Source organism: Venturia canescens, chromosome 5 (assembly GCF_019457755.1).
Source record: "Venturia canescens isolate UGA chromosome 5, ASM1945775v1, whole genome shotgun sequence".
In the NCBI taxonomy this organism is placed as follows: Eukaryota; Metazoa; Arthropoda; class Insecta; order Hymenoptera; family Ichneumonidae; genus Venturia; species Venturia canescens.
The window spans coordinates 654,520-675,197 of NC_057425.1; the positions used below are offsets into that span (position 1 = coordinate 654,520).

The window sequence follows — 20,678 nt, forward strand, 5'->3', positions numbered from 1 at the left end:
AGTTGCCACTCGAGCCCCTGAATTGTTTGAATCAATAATCTACATATAGTGGTTGACGGTTGATTGAATTATCATTTTTTTTCAAAAAAAAATTCTAAAATTTACATTTCGAGTTAGGCGTCAACTGACTACGTTGACTATTTTTTGGTATTTATCGTTTGGTGGTATTTGTACGCACTGTACTAATGTATATGTCATATCGCAGATTTATGTAGATGTATCATACTTTTCGAAAAATAAGTTGACAATATGGCAAAATATTGAACTTCCGATGTATATGAAACGGTTCGGCAATTCAATCAGTGCCGAACAAACAATGAATTTCCGTTGCAATAGCGGAAGTTAAAAAACAATAGGAAAAACTTTTCGATCGGAATTATAATGAAATATATTAGCAATTATAGTGGATAAATGTAATACAAATGTTCTTGAAACAAAAATTGGAATTGAAATATTTACGAGTTAAATAAAATGATGAGGACGATCCGTTTGTTCTGAAAAAACTAAAACGTTCTCTAATTGGGCAACGCATTGGGATCGATATATGTGAATACAACACTGGAAAAACAAAAAGGCACGGAATAACGAGCGTAAACTACGTATACTATTAATTGCATTTCCTCGTAACCTTGACACGGAATTACAAGATAAAAAAAAAGCTAGAGTACAAAACGGATGTGTACATTGGTAATGTACACGATCCGAGTAATAAATAAACGAGATTATAGACGTACCCGCGAAGGTTTCGGGGTGAGCCGTGCTGCGGTGTATCTTGTTAGTAAAGTGTCCAAGCGGATTACCAACATATGCAGCCAAATCCAAGATATTATTTACACGAGAGGCGTCAAAAATAAAGAAGAAACACGAAGAAAATTTAAGGGGCGACGAATTTTTTCAGTTTTTTTCTTTTATTTATCAAAAAGAGCGAAAAAAAAACACGATTTCGAAGGAACTAAAGTTTTGGTACTTGAAGATGGCGCTCGGAGGCGCTGATATTGGGCGATAAAAGTAAATCTCTCATACACCTTGTTTTCTCCCTCTCACTCTTTCGTCCCATAATCGTTCATCTCATTTTCGACGATGCGTATATAATTTATTAGCGACAATGCGTCAACATGATATATAAAACTCTCTCAATCATCAACTATTATATCGGTAGTATCATTTCTCTGTTGTTTTTGTCTGTTACTTCAATTCTTTTGCATTTCTATTTCTTTTTGTCTTCTATCGTTCCACCTTTAACATATTGTCAACATATAAATATAATACAGTCATCGCGCGTCAATGTTTCCAAATGTCTTGTCGTGAAAATAGTATACATATAAACACATATATAAGGTATCAAGTTTCATATACATACACATGTACTATACATACGCACATAAATTCCTTCGTTCGAGACCCAGAATAATTGGAAATGAAAAAATGTAAAAGTTGGCGCCTGACGGTTTTGACGTTTCGTAGAAAAACGCAGGTGTTTAGAAATTTGGAAAAATTATTAATCGCTATGTTTGAAATGGTAAAATGGATTTTTGAAAACGACACATTTGTACTCGGGGATTGATTTGCCCTCGATGTCGAACGGTACAACGCTTTTTACAAAATTGAACGAAGGTACACGCGGATACTCTGGGTCTCAACAAGTTATATATACAGTATCGATACATATATATATGTGATCTCACGAGTAGAGCGATATACATCGAATTTCTATACACGGTTATTACATTCAGCAATTTTTTCACCAGATTTTCTTCGTTCCCTTGCACACAGAACATGTATGTATCATTGATACGTGAACGAGTGTATTTTTATGTACGCGTTATATTCGCACAGATGTATTTTATATGTATATACATGCGTGTACTATTTATATATTTATATGGATGCTGCCCACTGATACCCTCCGCTAATACATTTATACAAAATTCTAACGTCAGATTCACACATCACTTACGTTTTGTCAATTTTTCTTTCTCTCTCCTTCTATATTTTTTTTCCTGACTCGCAGTTTTATTACTTCAGATTTTCAACAAGAAACATCGAATATTGACACGAATTATACTTTTGTGGATATATTTCGAAAGTTTTCTGGTACCCGGCATGACCCCGTGGAATTTTATTTCAAACTTGATATACTTTGTCGCTTTTGGCACTTTACGAAGATCAATTCTCGAATCGCTAATTCAATTTCAAGATAAATCAGTGCACACCATTTTTTCGCTGAATCGTGAATTTTTCGGTCAACGCTCAAATGTTTTTTGTCGTATACTCGTTATGACTCCTGTTGTCGAAGATTTCGAGTGCGAAGGTTCTAATTCAACAATAATTCGGTACGTTTTTTTCCTTCATTTTTGCAAGTTCGTTTTTTTAATCGGTCCGTCGAGAATGAAATCCGGCTGGCTGTAATGCGGACTCATTTTTCAGACTATTTCTTCAATTTATTTGTGAAATTTTTCGAAACGAGTCCTTCGGATATTGAAATTCAACATTAATTCGAGCTCGTTTATCACACTCAGTTCTTTATACGCGAATATCGATTTTTTTGCGAGCTCATCAAATATGAAATTCGATTAAAATTCATGCTCGTTTTTCTTCAGGCTTACTCTGTTCTGTTTGATTTGTTTGTTTTTTTTTTCGTTGCAAGCCCTTTGACTCTGCTTTTTTTCATTGGTCACGGATGTTTTAGAAAAACGCAGCGGACATCTCGTGACGATTAGATACGAGAAAAATGTATGTTGGATAAAAACGTCGCGCAAGATTCGCGGGTTTTAATTGTCCTTAAAAAAGCTCGATACTTTGCCTCGCGTTGAACGAGCGAAAACGAGGTTATTTGTTAAAGACTCGGTAGTAAATTCGCGACTGAATAAATCTCGAGGAAAATGAGGAAAAGATCGACTCGAAGGGTTCGAGGAGCGCGGCTCGTTAGTAGGCGGCGACTTGGAGCGTTATTAATCAGTCTTGTCACGTGTCAGAGGATCAACGGGCATACCGGTCACGTCATTTGGGCGGTGTTGTTGTAGCCACGTTTGCGACTAGCGAAATGTTGAGGGCTGGAATTGTTGGCCAATTGGAATTGTTGTACGTATGGATTGTTACGCAAAACACTGGACACGACGTTATTGGGACTGTTGTTGTGGCTCGCTGTGAATTGCGGTTGTACAGCAATAATACCGGTCTGTTGAAGATATTGTTCCCGATAGAGCGCTTGTTGCGTCACGTATTCACCGTTGACAGCACCCCCGCCTGAGGTTTCATAATTCGAGCGTGATACTCGCGGATTAATCGTAGCAGCAACGTTCGCGTTGTACTCTTTCGTATTATAATCCTGGAAACGGTGGAGACTCGTCGGTGAATCGGTGCAGACCGATAATGAGCCGGCGTTCTTCAGACTCTGGGTCGGACTTTGGGTTATCGACTCGAGTACGTGCCTCGGCATATTCGCCGAAGGTGAATTAACCTCTTGCAATCCATCAACGCGATTCGCGTTTCTCCCGAAGACAGGAGCGCTATCCGGACGACCACCGATTATGTTCCTCATTCCTTCCCGATCTTTCGCAGTCAAATTCTGACGAGAATTCGACAATCCAACGTTCTCGGTCGACGGCATCATCAAACAAACTGGATTGTTCAAATCCGCGACGCTCGACCAACTCATACTCGCCAATTCCCAACGACGCATCAAATCCGATATCCTTTCAGCCCTCATCGTCGCGTCCAAACTCTCGTCGTAGTCCGGACCCTGCGTCAATGAGAAGAGACGTTCTTAATCAAACCGACCGTCACATTTTTTTTTTTTCTTCAATTGCCTGTATTTCAAACGAATATCCAAATATTCTTGTCCTCCCAGAGAAAATACTTACGTTTTCAATTTTTTCATCCAGCATTTTGAAGAAGTCCAGCTGACTGGAAGACACCTCGCTGCAACCAAAACCATTTTTTTTCTTTCACAAACGAGTTTGAAAAAGCACGCTGGAATTTTTAAAACGTATCGCATTCTTCACATTATTTATCAATGAAATAATATTGTATTTATGAAGATTACTTACGCTTGTTGCAACAGTGGTCCACTTCCGGGCCCACCGGACTTCTTTTTTGCCTGGGACTTGACGTCGACCGAGCCGTTTTGATTGTCCTCGTTTCGATTGACCTCGGCCCCATTGTTGTTCGTTTTGTTGCTCTTCGTACTTCCGTTTTTCTGTTCGATCGAAGCCGATCCTAAGATCAGAGAGAAAGAAAAAAACTATTGAATATCCAGCAAGAATCAACGAATATGCATCGAATAATAGTCATAGCAGCATGAAATAGTCACGCGGTCCCTCACGTGGAGGTTAAAAATAACAAAATGGATCGAGAAATAAAGAGAGAGAGAGCAGGAAAATGCGAAAATAGGGATATACGAGAGTGCATTGAAAATCCAAGGTCATTGCGAGGTTAAGAGCGAAAGCCTCGAAACTCTTTATAAAGCTAAAGTCTGCTCATGTTTTTTTCACACGGCGACAAGTACGGTCGAGCGATCTAGGGGGAAATAAATTGATGAAAAATCATGCGACCACACGAGTGTCGTAAAATTTCAACGATCGATTTGAAACACACAAAATCGAAAGTTTTGTTTACAGAAGGAAAACGCGGAGACGGAAGACAGCGGTCTGACACGGATTAAAAAGCTTCGACACGATCACGCGTCTATTTTTATTCCGTCGTAAAAAATGATATTCCCGGTTCATATACGTGTGCTGGTCCGTTCTATAGTATGCGTTTGAAAATATGCAGCGCAGTGTCGCGACACAAACAGTGTCGAAAGGTCGTTAATTAACGCACTTGAGAATATCCAGTAAACAATGTTTGATCTTATCGCGGATAATATAATCCAATTCCGATTCTTCGTCGAGTTTACAACGCGGTTTCAAACCGTTCAAAATGAAATGTGAATATATATTTTTTTTCTCCATTTCGTCACTTTTCAAGATGCCAACCGGAAAACAACGTTTTTATTATTAATTTTTTCCATCGTTACTTTTACGATTGATATTTTTAAGCCCTCGTGTGTAACGGTGAGTCATCGGTGTCCCGCCCAAAACTGTTTTTCATCGTACCTCGCGATTAAGGGAGAAAAAAAATTTATAAACATTTTTTTCCCCATAATATTAGGATCCATAAAGTCGAAAGTCTGTAGCAATAACAGGACTTTTTCCCTAAGTTTCGTTATTCGTGCGGTGCGCGCTTCAAGAACACGAATAGTCCTCGCCTTAGCTGTCGCAATACTAATTTTACAATCGAGCTTGATTTTCACTTCAGTATGAATTACACATTTCGGAATGAAAAAATTGTTAATTCGAAAAAGTATGTGATTTTTTAGAGTCCGCAGCTGGGATCGTAGCGTGACGACTTCCCGAAAAAAGTTGCGTTTCGGAAAATGCTCATCGACGTACATTCACAAGTAGATCACACAGTTAGTGTTTTTATTCTTTCGAATCTCGTGACACTGTTTTTCACGAGATGAGGAAACTCGATTTATTTATGAATGCGAAATGTGGCAGTTGTGGCAGATAAGTGTTTGTTTAGGAGGCGGTCCATTAATTGGTTGGCAAGAGACGTGAACGAGAGCAAAGGAGAACGAACTCTCCGCTCGTATCACAATGGGAACACAAATAAACACGCGATGTATAGTACGGCTTGGGACACGAGATCGAATGACTGTGATGTGCAGAAGAGAAGAAAAAAATTACGCCAACTGGCGCGTTGTTGACGAGGGGAGAGTATAGCGAGTCACGTGCAAACGAAGTATAAACAAATACAGATAGAGTTGTTCTGCGTGCACAATATTAATGAATTCATGAAAATTGGTTTACAAAATAAATACTCTCTGAAATGATGCTTGGAAAATACGAGGAATATTAATAATAGGAATTACGAAGTGGGAAAAACTCGCGTTATCCCGGAAAAAAATTCTCACCCTCGATGATAATTGCGAGAAAATATTCGCGCGTATTCTTGACAGTTTAAATCAACGCATAAGCGAATCGCCTCAATTAATACGGTCGTGGCAAAATTCTATTCTTGGAAAGGGACCTCGTCGTTTTGTACCTCGAGCGTATTAGCGTATGGTAATGAGGATTCTATACGTGCTACGAAATAAATGAGTCACGGTCAGAGTGGAAAGGAATTCGGTGGCGCGGAGGCTTTCGTATACGACCGCCAAGCCTGACGTAGAGATTCTCGATGGATTCTCTTCGTCTTAAGGTAGTTCCGTCATTCGTGATGAATTGATCACACGCTCGAGCAGTTCACTCGGTGTGGTGATCGTTAAACAATAAATAAGTCGGTCGATGCTCGCGAGATAAATTTTTAATGCGACTTATTTTGAAAGATTTCACGAGGAAACTATTTTTGCGAATGAAAACACGTTTATGCTTCGTCACACTCGTTAAAACGTTCCAATGATTCTGGCAATGATGAAAAAATGTGCGATTATCGGATATGTACTGAAAAAATAATGAATAATTATCTAAGCGAGTTTTTGCGCTGGATCGAGCGTTGCTCAAGTGTTGATAACAAGCCTGTGCGCATGCGCGCGAGCGTCGGTGTGCATGCTCAAGCAAGAGAGATAAAAAATACGGAGATCCGAGTGTGTTTGAAGTTAATACGAAATTCCAATATGAATACCTCACGCTCGGTCATTCCGCCGTTCGCGCGGAGATTAATTTCGTAATCGGAAGGGAAATCAAGCTGACGGACGTGTTCGATCGAATGGACAATATCGCGTGGGAAACTTTACTTACGATTCAACGATTTTTTAATTATAATAAATAATTAAAAAACCAATGATCGACGGAGACCCGTGGGAATTCCGTGAGCACCCAAAATTCTCAGTTTCCAAGTTTATTGCCGTATTCGCAGCAATGCAGTGCTAATAATACGCGCAAACTTATCTCGTTTCGGTGATAAAAGCGAGAGCCGGAAACGGTGATTTACCATAGATTTTCTTCACGGGTCACCGCATATCAGAGCAGGATGTAGGATGACAAGAAGTGCGCGGAAATGGAGAGGGTAAGAGGGGCGCGAGGGATCGGCCACTGCTCCTGGCTCCGGATATCGATCCGGCAACTCAGCGTCAACGCAAAGAGGTCGTACATGTATATTGTTGGTATAAAATAAGTTTCGCCTGTTGTACCGAAACGCAGAGGGAACTGATGAAGCCCGACCGCGGGAAAACGCGATACGCAGATATTCGATAGCTACCAAATCGTTTGCTCGCACATCAATGAAACGTTGAAAATATATTTAGGCATTTTTTTTTGTCAAGAAAAGCGCTGCTGCCCCCTCTCTACCGTCGATGAGTCAATCCTCGTTCCTTCGAAAAGCAAGGATTTACAAGTACCGCGCCGCGGAAGGTCATTCGACACCGTCGCACAGAACAAATGTATACGGACGCAGCGTGTGTTAAACCGCGGAGCAGCGCGAATATTATTTATGTACCTTCGGCGTAAGCATATTTATATTAAGAGAATATCGGATAAATCTGGTATATCAATTTCTCAGTATAAAATATTTAGCGATAGAAGGAAAATTAAGCTGAACAAGAAGAACGATGAAGGGATGCCCCGATCTACCGATCTATCGATGATGAGTCTCGAATTACGAGGAATGTAATGAGAGACGATTCGAGTCGCGAAATCGGCATCCTCGGTACTAGCCGAGGGATCGGATCGTACACACCAAGTACGTGGTAACACACGCAATGGTGATGGACGGATGGGAGAAAGAGGTACCCCCGGATGAGGACGTCGAGTAGCCAGACCGGAAGTTTGCCGCAAATTGCTGACGATGGACGAATCGTTGAACGTAGAACCGCGTACGCGGACATTTTTTCGAGACATTACGCATTTATAATGCGACTTTGTGTTCGGTTGCGTAACTTCTTTTAATGATTCATATTCAAGGGAACTACAGATCTCTTGGCCTGAAATAAAACGTCCAACAGATGCGCGGTGATTCGTAAAGGTAGTGTTGGACCACGCGGAGCCAGCAGCCGCATGAGCGCAACAAAACCAATTCCGGTGTAACGAGTTTCTCATTCAATCGACCCTGTACTCGCGGCAAAATTTTTCTTTATCGCCGTATACCCAGCCATTAGTTTTAACTACGAAAATCGATAAGTTTATTTTATTGATAGCGCGATGGAGGGTCGTCGAGGTATTTGTAAGCGCGGTGGCTCAACGATCCGGTAATATGCGAACGAACGTTAGCGCGCAGCCCTGAATTCGCCTACCCGTGAGTCCCCGCACGTTTCGTCGCTAGAGCAAAAGAACACAGCAGCGATTCGCTCGGTATACTCGGCTCGGCGAAGTCACAGCCCCCCGCGACTCGGTGGTCTTTGCCAGCGCTCAACACGCGAAACACACTCGCGAGGCTTCGGCCAGCTTTTGGCTCCGCCTTCTTTTTATCTATTTACTATCGCACAACACGATAATATCACTGATCACGCAAAATGGTATTCCAAAAAATAAGATAAAGAGCTGCCATCCTAACTGGGTAGATGAATATTCAGGCCGAAAAAAGGAGGCAAAAGTTTTGAGAAAAAAAATGGAACTGGAGAGGAGCCCGAGAAATTATTCGAGCGCGATAATTGCGGCATGCTTGCGCGCGCGCTCGGCCGATCGTTATTTATTTCATGCTCGATCGATCGTAGGATAGAACAATGATACGAATGTGGCATAGCCCGAAGGGAATAACCAAGTGCGACCGCGTCGCGACTGAACGGCGCCAAAATTCATCGTTGCAGACGGGGAGCTAGCGTTCAACCAACGCATTGTCCATAGAATCGTAAAGGGTATGCGCAACAAGCTGATTAATCGATCCGTGCCAACGCGAAGCATGAAAAAAAAATAGCCGCTCTAAATAATTGATCTTCCTGCACCTGCACCTGCTACATGACATATTTATTGAAAATGAGATTTATTCTTTCATCCTGAATCACGAATAACAATACGATTTTCGTTGAGTTCTCTTCTCGTGTGCGGCGTTACTTATTCCCGCAGCGGCTTCAACAACGGTAACGCAGATGCGACTATATCGGCGCTTGGTGCCGGTAGAATCGAGGCTAACTCGAAGCGAGACCATAAGCACCAGCTTGAAGGATGCCGGCAGCTGTTTACACCACCCGGCCGCCGGCGGTATTCATACTGCGCAGGCTGTACAGGGTGCGATTTTCGTTACCGCCTTGACTCGCGCTACTACGCGCCTACGCATCATCGATCTGTCAACGTCACAGCTCTATTCATTTTTCCTTATTTTTCTCGAAACGCGCTCGGTGGGATAGGCAATTGTGAAAATCGTAGGCTGACCACCCGGTGGACCGGAAAAATTCGAAACGAATTTTTCGTTCGATCGTGACGTCGACGCGGGGCTTTTCTCTCTTGAGAATCGTACGAAAACTGGAAATTCCATTGGAGCTCGTCGGGGACACCCTGTATTCATTTTATTCTCCCAAGTACGCTCGAGTAGTGGGACGATTCTTTTTCAAACTCATTTCTCGATAAATGTACTCGGCAAGATAAATCATATCTCGTTACATTCGACACACAGATGCGGCTGAAGAAATCGTCCTCGTTATTGGATACTCGGCGTATCGCATCGCGCCAATGATAACTCAAATTTATGCCTTTTTCCTTTGAGCCCCAATGACGTCAGGGACGCGATGAAATTTTCGCATTCATCCTCATTCCTTATTTGCAATTCTTTTGCTATTATAATTTATCGTTAAGTTGTTGCGACCTCGATGCTAATATTTGAGGATGCGTTGGTACACCGAAGGGATAGAGAACGAGAGAGAGACGAGACCGAGTGAATATTCTATTTAAAACTGCGGACATTCGAGACTCTTTCTATTTTGGTACTTACATCGGTGTTTCGAGGAGCAGCCCCTAACCTTATATCCGGACGATCGCGTTTGTACTTATTTTTCTCTCTTTTCCCTCAAATATTTGTGTCGCTTGAGAATAAAAGAAAAAAATCAATCTTTGTCCTCAATGAGCTACGAGGACCTTCAGAATTTACAGCAACCCCCTTTTTATTTTAGTTCCCGACTGTCGATGCGAGGATATTCCATTGTCGCCAGTTTTCTCGAAAACGGTGATAGTCGTCTTGGCCCATTTTTTACGTAACTCCGTCAGTGTTCTTATTTGCAGTATGTCAAGATTCATCGCGAACTATTTTATTCATTTAAACATATCGGAACGCGAGCACATTTCGATTATCGACTACTTTACACCGTTGTATGTTGCTAGTTTCACTTCGAGCTGTCGTTTGAAAAGTGTGAAATAAAGAATGTTTTAAAAAAAAACATAAAAACTCCCGACTGAAAAACTCCTTTACTTAAGAAAACAGTAATACACTTTAGAAAGTTTGAAATGAAATAAATGTCTCTAATCAAATCGTTGAATAAGAATTGAAGACATCTCCCGACGAAAATCCCGACATCTATTTTTTATTTCAGACTTTCTAAAGTTTGTTACTATTTTCTCTTATGTTCACGAGTTTTTCAATCGGGAGTTTTGATGTTTTTTAAAACATTTTTTCATCGCTAACAAATGAAATTTACTCGGAAAGAAATCTGTATAGACATAAACATGGGTTTGACAGAGTGATTTCTTCATTGCGTCGAGCTGTGCAACATCGCAAACCGGAATATTCTGGAGTCGAGTCAAATATTCTGGTTCATACTCTTTGGCTCTTGAATTCCACTCGTCTATAACGCACGTCATCACAAAAGACGTCGAGAGAGCTTATTTTTTAAACGTTGTACGCACAGCGATATTTTGTAATGTTCAAATGGCTGAAACGCGGTTAAGACGAATATTGCACGACTAAGATTCCATTATCAGAGATAACGAGAAGCGGCGTGATGCACGTGTGCAAAAAATGTGCGAATCAGCACGCGTCTCATTGCTCTTCATTAAATTCCTATCGGCCGTTGAATGTCGAACAAAGAGTCAGAAATTTGCGAAACTGAAAAATAGAGTAATGGGAATCGTGAATGCGCGGCTGGCGGATACGAATGAAGGCGAATTCGTGGCTCGTTCTCTCATCTGAAAGCGCAATCGATCGACGTATCTCTGCCACTTGAAATTTCGCACCGAGAACCCCTGTAGCGATTAAAATGACGGTGCGAGATTGCTGAATGATCCAAGCTAAAAATCGGCGAGGATCGTTGTCTCATCGCGCGACTCTCGAGAGATAACAGGAGAAGACGTCGTTCGTCAGCAGAAATCACTGCGGATTAGCTCGAGTCAAATCCAGAATAATCTACCCTCGAACCGAAAAAATAAAACGCAACGAGAAAAGCTGATCCGCAGAAATAAGTGAAAAATATTTATCGTCGTTTCCCAGAGACGACTCTACGATCGTTCGAGTAGATAAATAAAAACGCGTTGAATAGGCATCGGTTAATCATGGGCGAGACACGAGGCTCGGAGAAAAGTAAACAAAGAGTGGGGGCAAGGAGGATCGCAATACCGGTCGAGCCCGGCCCGAAACCCGCTTGACTCTGAGCGTGCGCACAACGCGCGCATTTTTCCCTCTCCACGCACATATGTATGTCCATTTGATTTGCATCCCATTGACCTAACGTCAGTTACTGGCACGTGAAATGGAAAAAAGAAAAAACACCAAATCCAGGAGCTCATACGTCGTTAAAAAATTAACTTTCTTAACGCGTATTCAAAATTGAAGTTTGAAATTCGTCATACCGATGCGGGGACGACCCAATTACTCGAAATTTCGTATCTCGGAGATCTCGCTTTGCACAAATAAGCTCGATGGATCTGAGATAAAAGTATGCGCATAACCAGAAGGTGAGTCGCAATGGAATGAGTCACGTCCGTTTGAAATTTAAGCAAGAGATCGCAACAGATTTTTTTTCTCCTTCAATTCGCTTGTGCCGCTGCTGCCACCGCCGCCGCATTTCTATGTACGACGATGATGAGTTTTTTGGCGCCATGCTTAAAATATACACAATCCTGAAGAGTGACGCAAATTTCTCTGTTCACAGAACCCGAGAAGCTTTAACGGCTCTCGGTTAAATACATAGACCAGCGACGGGTTAATAATCTTGAAACAATGCGATTCAACGGACACGCCTACCCGAAGAAATTAATGATGTTCCCATACCGGGTGTCCCCGATCCCGACCGCTCAACTCTCATTAACCCAAAAAACTCTTGTTTTAAAGTTTTTTTTATACTTTTCAATTTTCATCTCAGTTGTTTTACCTATTTTAGATTTATTTATATTTTTCCTGTTATTTTCGTGCATCGGCGATGATTCATCGCGCGAATCGTGATTTTTTTATTGGTTCAACGTGCATTAACGCACAGACACGCGTTATTACAAAATATAAATGTATATTACGAACGATGCCAGAGCTCGCATGCAGTTGTTCTCGCACATACACCGTTGGATCTTTACTCGCTCATTCTATTTTCATTTTTCGGTGCGCACGTACTCTCAGAAAATCAGCGCTCGTCATCGTCCAACGACGAGCAGCTCTTTTTCTCCGACTCCCTTTCTCCCGACTCCACCTTGTGTATATCTTATATCGAATACTGACGCATCGAGAATCGAGTATTCAATATTTTCACGTTATTTTCATCTTCAAGGTTTCGTACACGTTTTTCATCATCTCTCATTCTCATTCATTCGAAATTCCGCGAATCTGTCTCTTGGACTTTTGAGCCAATCACCCCCATCCATGCATACAGAATTTTTATTATTGCGCTATCATTTAAATCCGTATAGTTTTTATTGACCCTCGATGAGAATCCCTCGCGCGATTCCATACGATCCCATTGCATTTTTGGTAATGTACATTCGCACCAGCTTGCGTACGCAAATATTTGGCTCGTTTGGACACCGGATGACCGGGGAGGGCAATCAATTTTACGTAGAGCAAAATGAATTGGAATACGCGAATGGAAAATGAGAAAATAAAACCCTGTATGAAGTATCGACTTTAATCTTGATGAGAATTCGGTCCAAGAATAATCTTGAAGAGAGTAATGAAATGAAATATTGCGGTGATATAATGCGTCACGCGCTTCTATTTCGAACGTCGAGTCTGTTTTAACGAATTTCGGAGAGCGTACGTAGGAACGACGTCGAACGCAAGCGTCTCAAATATTCTCACGCTTGCTTGACGTCCGAACGTGTGTAAATGTCGCTCTACGAACCCGAAACGAAAATGGGCAAAAATTAATACGATTCAAGAACGAAGTTTGAAGACGTACAAGGGCTGCGCGTCAATTTATCGATATACAGAGCAGAGTCGCGATCGATAATCGTTTCCGAGGTTACAGATTGAGTGTGATTGAATGATAATTAAGCAGTAAAAGCGAACACAAAATGGGTCCGAGTAGGAGACGATAAACAATAAACAATAAATATATCAGACTGACGATGCATAAGAGAAGACATTGACCACAAGGGCGTACCGCGTAAAAATCCCACGATTCGGGAATACGATCGTGACGGGGAATTTCGAAGATTCTTCCGTTTTTCTGTCGCGGTACGACAGCCCGGTATGATGTGCACAATTCTTGATATTCAATTCGACTTATCCACATACAGACAATCATTCTCCCCCCGTGGGACGAGCCTTACAAGGATCCAAAGTCCAACCGGTCTTTAGATATCGTACAGCCGGGAGGAAACTTTCGAAATAGCGGGAATGATCGCGGATCGAGGCTCGGAAGATTCGTGCGTTTGTAAAAATGTATTTTTCATGAAATACGCGTATATCGATATTCGAATTGACTTACCCTTGGCCCTACGAGCCAGGTGGCTTAAATTCTGTCTCAAAATTTTGAGCCACATTGCGGCGCGCTGTCGCTTTCTACTCGGCGGTTCCGCAGTTATTCCAACCAGCGTGACGGCAATGGTGGCGACCGTTGGATAGCGTGCGTCTCGCTGCGCGCGCACGCCTCTTCTATGCGAGAGCGAAGTAGAAGGAAAAGAAACAGCGAAACGCGAGTTTCTGCGGGTACGAGCGAGAGACGAAATACGTGGCGCAATTTGTTTTTATGCCGCTCAACTTGAAATTTTGGCGAATTTACTTTCGGAACACTCGTTACCGCAACAGCAGATGTGACGACGATACTTTCCCGTTTATTCCTCGACTTTGGGTAACGATATAACTATTTGTAGTTCGAATGAAACTTTTATTTGAAAATCGTCTGTGACGAAAGCCGAGTTATTTATCCTTCAAAGTACCTCAATATTGAGACCCTTTTCGGGTTCTCAATATTCGGCCCAAATTCTCCAAGGTCTTGTTGTGTCAACAAAAAGAAACTTTACAAGGTTACGCGTTTACATTCTCCGTTAATTTCTTAAAAACGATCATAGATCGATTTTTGCCACTTTTTCAAAGCGTCGTTTATCTTTTTTCTTCTCCTCCTACGAGGAGAGAAGAGTCGATGAAGTTTGAGAATTCTCGGGTATCGGTCGCACAAACTTGGCGCGATAAGACGCGGTTTTTTGCAGAGCTTTGATCTCGACGGTACGAGATGTCGATGAATACTGAAAGTCGCTACGACTCGGCTCGCTCGTCGACAGGCTCGGCTCGAGCGGACTCGACGAGTCTCGTGCCCGTGTTCCATCCACCCCCACTCTTTCTCTCTCTTTCCCAGTCCGGCCATCATTCGCTCTGTACTACGTGGAACAACTGGGATGTGCGCGGAATTTTTTTTTCATATACGGGACCTCGATCACGTAGGCATGAAAATCTATGATTCGAGAATTGTGTGGATAAAAAATAGCGCCTGCAACGAATTGAAAGACGGAGAGGAGGCGAGGAGGAGGGTGCTTGGAAAAGTTTTACCACGATGCTGAATATGTAGCGTGGAATGTCGAAGAGCGGAGCAAGGGTCGCGGAGGGAGAATGATTCGTTAAAAACACATATACATCCGTTTGAGTCGCGTCAGCAGCTCTGCGTATGCAACATCGTCTCCTCCGTGTAACGATATTTCTGCGAGCAAAAACTTGGCAGGCCACGAGTTATCGGCTATTCGGCCGTTGTTTTTCGCAAACCCCATTGGCGCCAGATCGCTAGTAGCGCTCCTCAAAACACACTGTACGGGGAAGCTTCCGTTCTCTTGAAAATTCGCTAGATGGCTCCGAGGCCCGACGCCCCGACTGACTATTCGCGTAGAGTAATCAGTATGAATACATAACCTCACATAACTGCGAGGATAATCGATCGGTCGCGTTCCTTAGAGATATAAGAAAAAATAAAAATTTCTGTTGCGGTTGGGGCAGGAGGAAGATTATAGATTTCGTTGCAGACTCGGCGATCACGCAAGATCTTGAGAAAAAATACATTTTTCAATAACGATCGATCAACCGTCGGACGATAAAAATCGAGTGACGACTCGGCTTTTTTTCTATCAGCCCAATTCATATTTATGATCCGGCGATGCACGAAATTTTGACTATCGCGTGTGCGGCTGAGTCTTGTCGAGCGCGCTTATCGCGCAACGCGTTCGTCGCAGTAAACGTCAATGTCGTCGCAACGATGGTGAGTGAGACGTCAACGGGTCCTTCGTCGTCAAGCGTCCAAATATGTATACTCAAAAGTCGCAATTCATTTTCCGCTAATTCTCAATTGTCCCGAGGAGCATCGATGAATTTATCAAGGAACGAAAATCCTTGATTCTTGAAATTTCTACAAATGCGCAGACTCGATTTGCTCGAAATCATTGAATGAGACAAAACACGAACGTGATAAATACTTAATCGTGCCTACACGTCTGTCTGTGCATACAAATCATTATCGCCTTCGGTATATCTCGCTCGGTTTTATAATTAGCTCGTGGCGTCGAAAAGCACGTAAACAAGTTGGTCAAAACACTGATGCTTTCTTGAAATAAAATATAATATCGGAGCTAGCGGAGAGCGTCCCCATTCGATCGAAAATAGCGTGTAAACGAGATAGCATCTTTTCGAAACTAATGCGATAATTAATACGCGCAATAATATCGTTTTTTCATTGCTCATGGCTTTTCGCAACCGCGAGTCTTTCAAAACAATACAAACGCACGCGCGTTATTTCATGAAAAAGGCGCGTGAGACGAGCTGCTGCTGCGCGGTAAAATCCAGTAAGTACAAGAACGCATGACGGACTAAAATTCTGAAAGTTTTTGACTCGCCAAATCGGTTAAAGGAATAAAAATTAATTTAGCACGCGAACCAGTTAGATCCACAACGAATAGCGCGTCCTTACAAGATTGCGTGACATTCCTCACTTTTCTGCGTCATTCGCTGATAGGGTTTAATGCCACGGAACCTTCATTGACGCCCCGAGTAAACCTACCAGATTATTCGTGCTCTAACGACAAAATGCGACTCAAAATATTCACTGACCACGCTGATTTTCCGTAGAATCGAGAAAATTGTATTGCGATCTTTTTAACCTTTTAAGGACGGCGATTTTTACCTTGAAATCGAACTTTTTTTTTATACGAAGTCTGTCCTTACGATCGATAAATTTTTCAAGTGGAGTGCCCGACCAAAATAGTGGTCGATGCTTCGACGAGACCCAACCTTGAAGGTTAAATACAAATATTCTTCCGTGTGCGTGATGAAGTGCAACGGAGGAAAAGCTGACTCGTTCTTCAAATTTCATTTTTACGCGGGTAGATATATTCCAGTGTCCCCAAAGATTTACCGACTGGATCGAGAATTGCGAAGCCAGTTTAAAAAATGCGATGCGACGATTTTCATCAAACACCAATATTGTTCGGAAAAATGTCAATGTTGATCGAAAATCGAAAAACTTGGGTTTCTCGTGCTATTTCGTCACGAGTATACTGTCCTTCGAAGGACGACGCTGAAGTTTGCAAAAAACGATTTGTAATTGACCAATTTTGAATTTCACGAAGTATCGGTGCAGCTTGAAAAACTACAAATTGCAGATTCGGCAGGAATCGAAATTGGAGAATTACTGGAATAATTGGAGGGTTTTTCACACCATTTCGTTGGACTTTGACGTTGAAAACTTCGGCGTCATTTCGAAGGAGGCATCGACCATGATTATCGAGCTCTCGTATAACGACCCGTATTATACGGTATGATAACACACGAGCACCGCGAGCAATACTCTGATTACAACGAAATTCTTTTCCCTTTAGACACCGATATAAAGGCAGATTTTAATATCGCTATTCTATGACTAGAAAATCAGGAAACTGCTTATTTGCAAATAATTGTCAAGTTTTCACAAACGAACCGATTGAAAGTGCGAGAGTGTGCCGAGGAAAAATGATGAATGAGTATTTTCGAGGGAGACGAGTACGGAAGGTTGTGACGCGAGGATACAGAGGTACGCGCGGGGATAAATAGAAACGAGGCCGTTTCGTACGCAGTGTTCACTCCCATTAGAGACAATCTGGGTCGTGATGTTATGCGCGTCAACTCGAGCGAGATTCGCCGTGATAAACTAATTTATTATTACGTTTCTTGTTCCTGTGTACATTGCTGATATTTTAATACCATGTGTCCACGTACATAAGTTTATATACGCGAGTAAACGGCGTTCGAATATAGTATTACGTGTCACATATTGTGCGAGCCAACTGGAATGGACGTTTATTCAATAATAACTACCGTAATAAGGTTAAACTTCCGATCCTTCCGATCCAGCACACGTCGGAAATTGCATTTCATTTTCATTTCTTTCTCTCTGCTCGCGCGCGTATATTTCTACATTTCTCTTGCCTGTGTCCCGATACGACGAAATATTTCGAAAGAGACGGACACACGGGGGGTCAAAGCCCCAAGTATTTCATAATTTACTGATTTTCTTTACTAATAGAATTGATAAGAATTATGTTTTATTCTTGTCTCGAAAATTTTCACAATATTTTCCTCGTGACAGTTGTTGAAATTCGTTGCTTCAGGTATGGAAAAGTGGTGCGCGACTGAAACACCGCATTTGCGTAGTATTTTTTTGTGTACAGGGAGTCAGAAAATTGTGAGAACTCGATCTTCGATTGCTGAACTCGGGGTTTGAGTTGAGCAGAAACTTTGGCGATTCAGGCAGATCATGCCCGTAGGATCGTATTTATGGGTGGCTAAATTGGCTCGATTTTTACTTTCTAATTAAAGATATTAGCACTCTGAATTAATGGCAGGGTAATTAATTCAAAATTTACATTTTTTCAATTCATCTTTCAGCGTATGAAATTACAAGCCATCGCTGACCGAACCCAAAATTTTATTCGTCCCTGGCTAAAATGCTATGAGAAGAATGCGCCAAGTCAAGACGAAACGAAATGCCGAAATAAGCAAATGTGAGCTTACCAGTGCTCATTTTACCAATTTCGTTCAATCTTTAACGCAATATTTATTTATTACTAGTAAAACAATAGTCTCGAATTTTTCCCCAGACCTTCGTTATATACTTCATTGTTATTGTGTACTTTTTCATAAATTTCGTAAAAGGCGTTCATTCGTTATATGGAAAAATAAACAATTTTTTACGCAAAGTCCTTTTCAAGACTTTCGCGTTTGTTTCTTTTAGACTCTAATGCTAAATTTTTAAATTTCATTGAAACAATTTGTTCGTTCTTCGTGCATGCGTTGATCCACGAATGACAAAGTTTTTATACCTTGCCAGCAAATGTCAATGAGTGAAATTCGTACCGGCATTACACGAAAAAAAGGATGAATAAAGAGTCATTTTGTAACTCGTTACGCGATAAGATTATGACAGAGGGCGGATGTGTTGTTTTTCACGAAGTTACGCCGCAGAAGATATAAAGACTACGAATACTCGAATGGCTATATCGTGTCCGTCGTATCTCTATACCACCAGCTGACAACCGAGAGGTACGCGAAAAAAATAAAAAACGAACGTTTACCTGGATTTGTGAAAAGAAATTTGATGGATAACGGTTTTTCAATCGATAACGTATTCCCTTGAACCGAAAGAGTTTAGTTCCCAATGGAAGGAAGTAGCAAATGTATTCGTACAATCGACATACGCGAAATTAATATTTCTTCGATACGTCGATTGGCCAACAAACGCTCGCTCGCGGTCTCAAAAAGCATGAAGAAGTACCGTTTAACGGGGGGATACGCGAGAGCGCTCGCCGCGCCAGATGGCGACAGGATCTGGCACTAAACCGTTCGTAAGTAGAAACTGGTGCTTGGCGCTTTATTCTCGTCATTCGCTCGTTTGCAATGTAAGTTTTTCCCATTCGATATTCATTTATGAATTTTCAAACGAGCTCAGTTTCTTATTTCACGATATTTCAAAGAGAAAAGGAAATATATTTTCCACTGAAGTTAAAAAAAATTACTCACGTATCGAGTCGTTACTTTTCTTGCTCGAGTTGTTTTTATTCTTCTTGTTTTTCGAGTAGATATTACCGATTTTGCTCTGTCCACAACCCATTCTGTCGTCGCGCAATTACTCGGCCCGTTGGCGTTAAATACGTCGAACTTAACGCGCACGTAATAAGCACGTGGGAAAACAACGAGCTCGCACGGAAAAAAGAAATTCCCTGCTCGAGCTAGCCCGTATAACCTCAAAGTCTGCACGCCCCGATTTTGACAATCGCGCACTCGAACATTGTGTGGGCCACCGGAGGAGCAACAAAAAATTTCACATTTTTTAATCGTTCTTTTCCCTCTACCCGTTTTTCACTTTGAACATCACTAAATGTGTCGCATCAAGTTTCACGAATTTATATCACGAGCGGGCTCTCGAAATTGTCGTCGATGTAAACAAAAGTGGAGGAGTTCGTGTCGCAGCATTACCCAGAGTCCGCAAAACATTCACGGGGAACATATTTTTTCAGAATCTTCCGTCGATTTGTTTTTAATGTATACGTGCATTGTGATCGTCATTCGTTGCGACTTCATCCTCAATCGCGTAGTCTCCTTTCCTCTCGAACGACTATCATTCTTTCGTTTGACTTTTTTTCAGAGATTCATCAGAATACACAAAATCGATATGTTGAGAATACGTATCAAAGTACAAGTTTTACAAACAGACGCTCACAGCGCCTCAAATCGTATATGGTTTATATATATATAATAGCGTATATAATTCACGATCGGTCATCACCGATCAGTCTTTGGATTGAAATATTATTATCATCAATTTTCTCTTTTGGTTCGATCCCTCTCTGTCACAGGATATATTTTGATGAGATATGCGATTGTGGTTCCGGTTCGACATGCGTAATCATCGGAGGGTTAACCTCTGGATTCCGGTCGGTCGACGCGCGACGATTGGCTAGCTGGCCGCTGTTCCTGGCCAATCCATCGTCCTGTCTCAAAACGTAACACGATTGGAGAATCGTTTATTTCTCCTGAAACTTTGATTCGTTTTATCAATTTATCCCATTTCCCGATCGCGCTTGTGCAGTTGCCTGCAACATTTCATCGACTCACGGCACATTCTTCTTAGCTTTCTTGCAGACGCTCCGAGGCGTAACGGCGGCGAATAACCGCACGAGTCTTCGAACGGAGGAGAAAAATTGATGCTCGAAGATCGCACTGGCAGGTACCGGCTAACTTGTACGATTGGTGGAGCGCAAGCGCGCGCGGGGAATCGATCAACTTCCGTGGAAAGTTCGAGCTGCCGGAAATGAGGCTTTTGCTCGTGATAATTCGAA

General features: G+C 41.9%; 1 protein-coding gene across 2 annotated transcripts; it reads right to left on the reverse strand.

Annotated features, from left to right (window-relative positions):
• Positions 1–873: 873 nt before the first annotated feature.
• LOC122410623 (hybrid signal transduction histidine kinase M-like) lies at positions 874–20,477 on the reverse strand. 2 transcript variants are annotated; one of them, XM_043418903.1, is made up of 4 exons: positions 19,360–20,477; positions 4,050–4,218; positions 3,864–3,921; positions 874–3,742 (listed from the first exon to the last, which is right to left on the reverse strand). In XM_043418903.1, the coding sequence occupies exons 1-4, from the start codon at positions 19,448–19,450 to the stop codon at positions 2,996–2,998; spliced, it is 1,065 nt and encodes a 354-aa protein (XP_043274838.1). In that variant the 5' UTR covers positions 19,451–20,477; the 3' UTR covers positions 874–2,995. The 2 variants fall into 2 exon arrangements, with proteins under 2 accessions (XP_043274838.1, XP_043274839.1); XM_043418904.1 differs by lacking the exon at positions 19,360–20,477 and adding an exon at positions 13,817–14,584.
• Between the last annotated feature and the right edge of the window lie 201 nt (positions 20,478–20,678).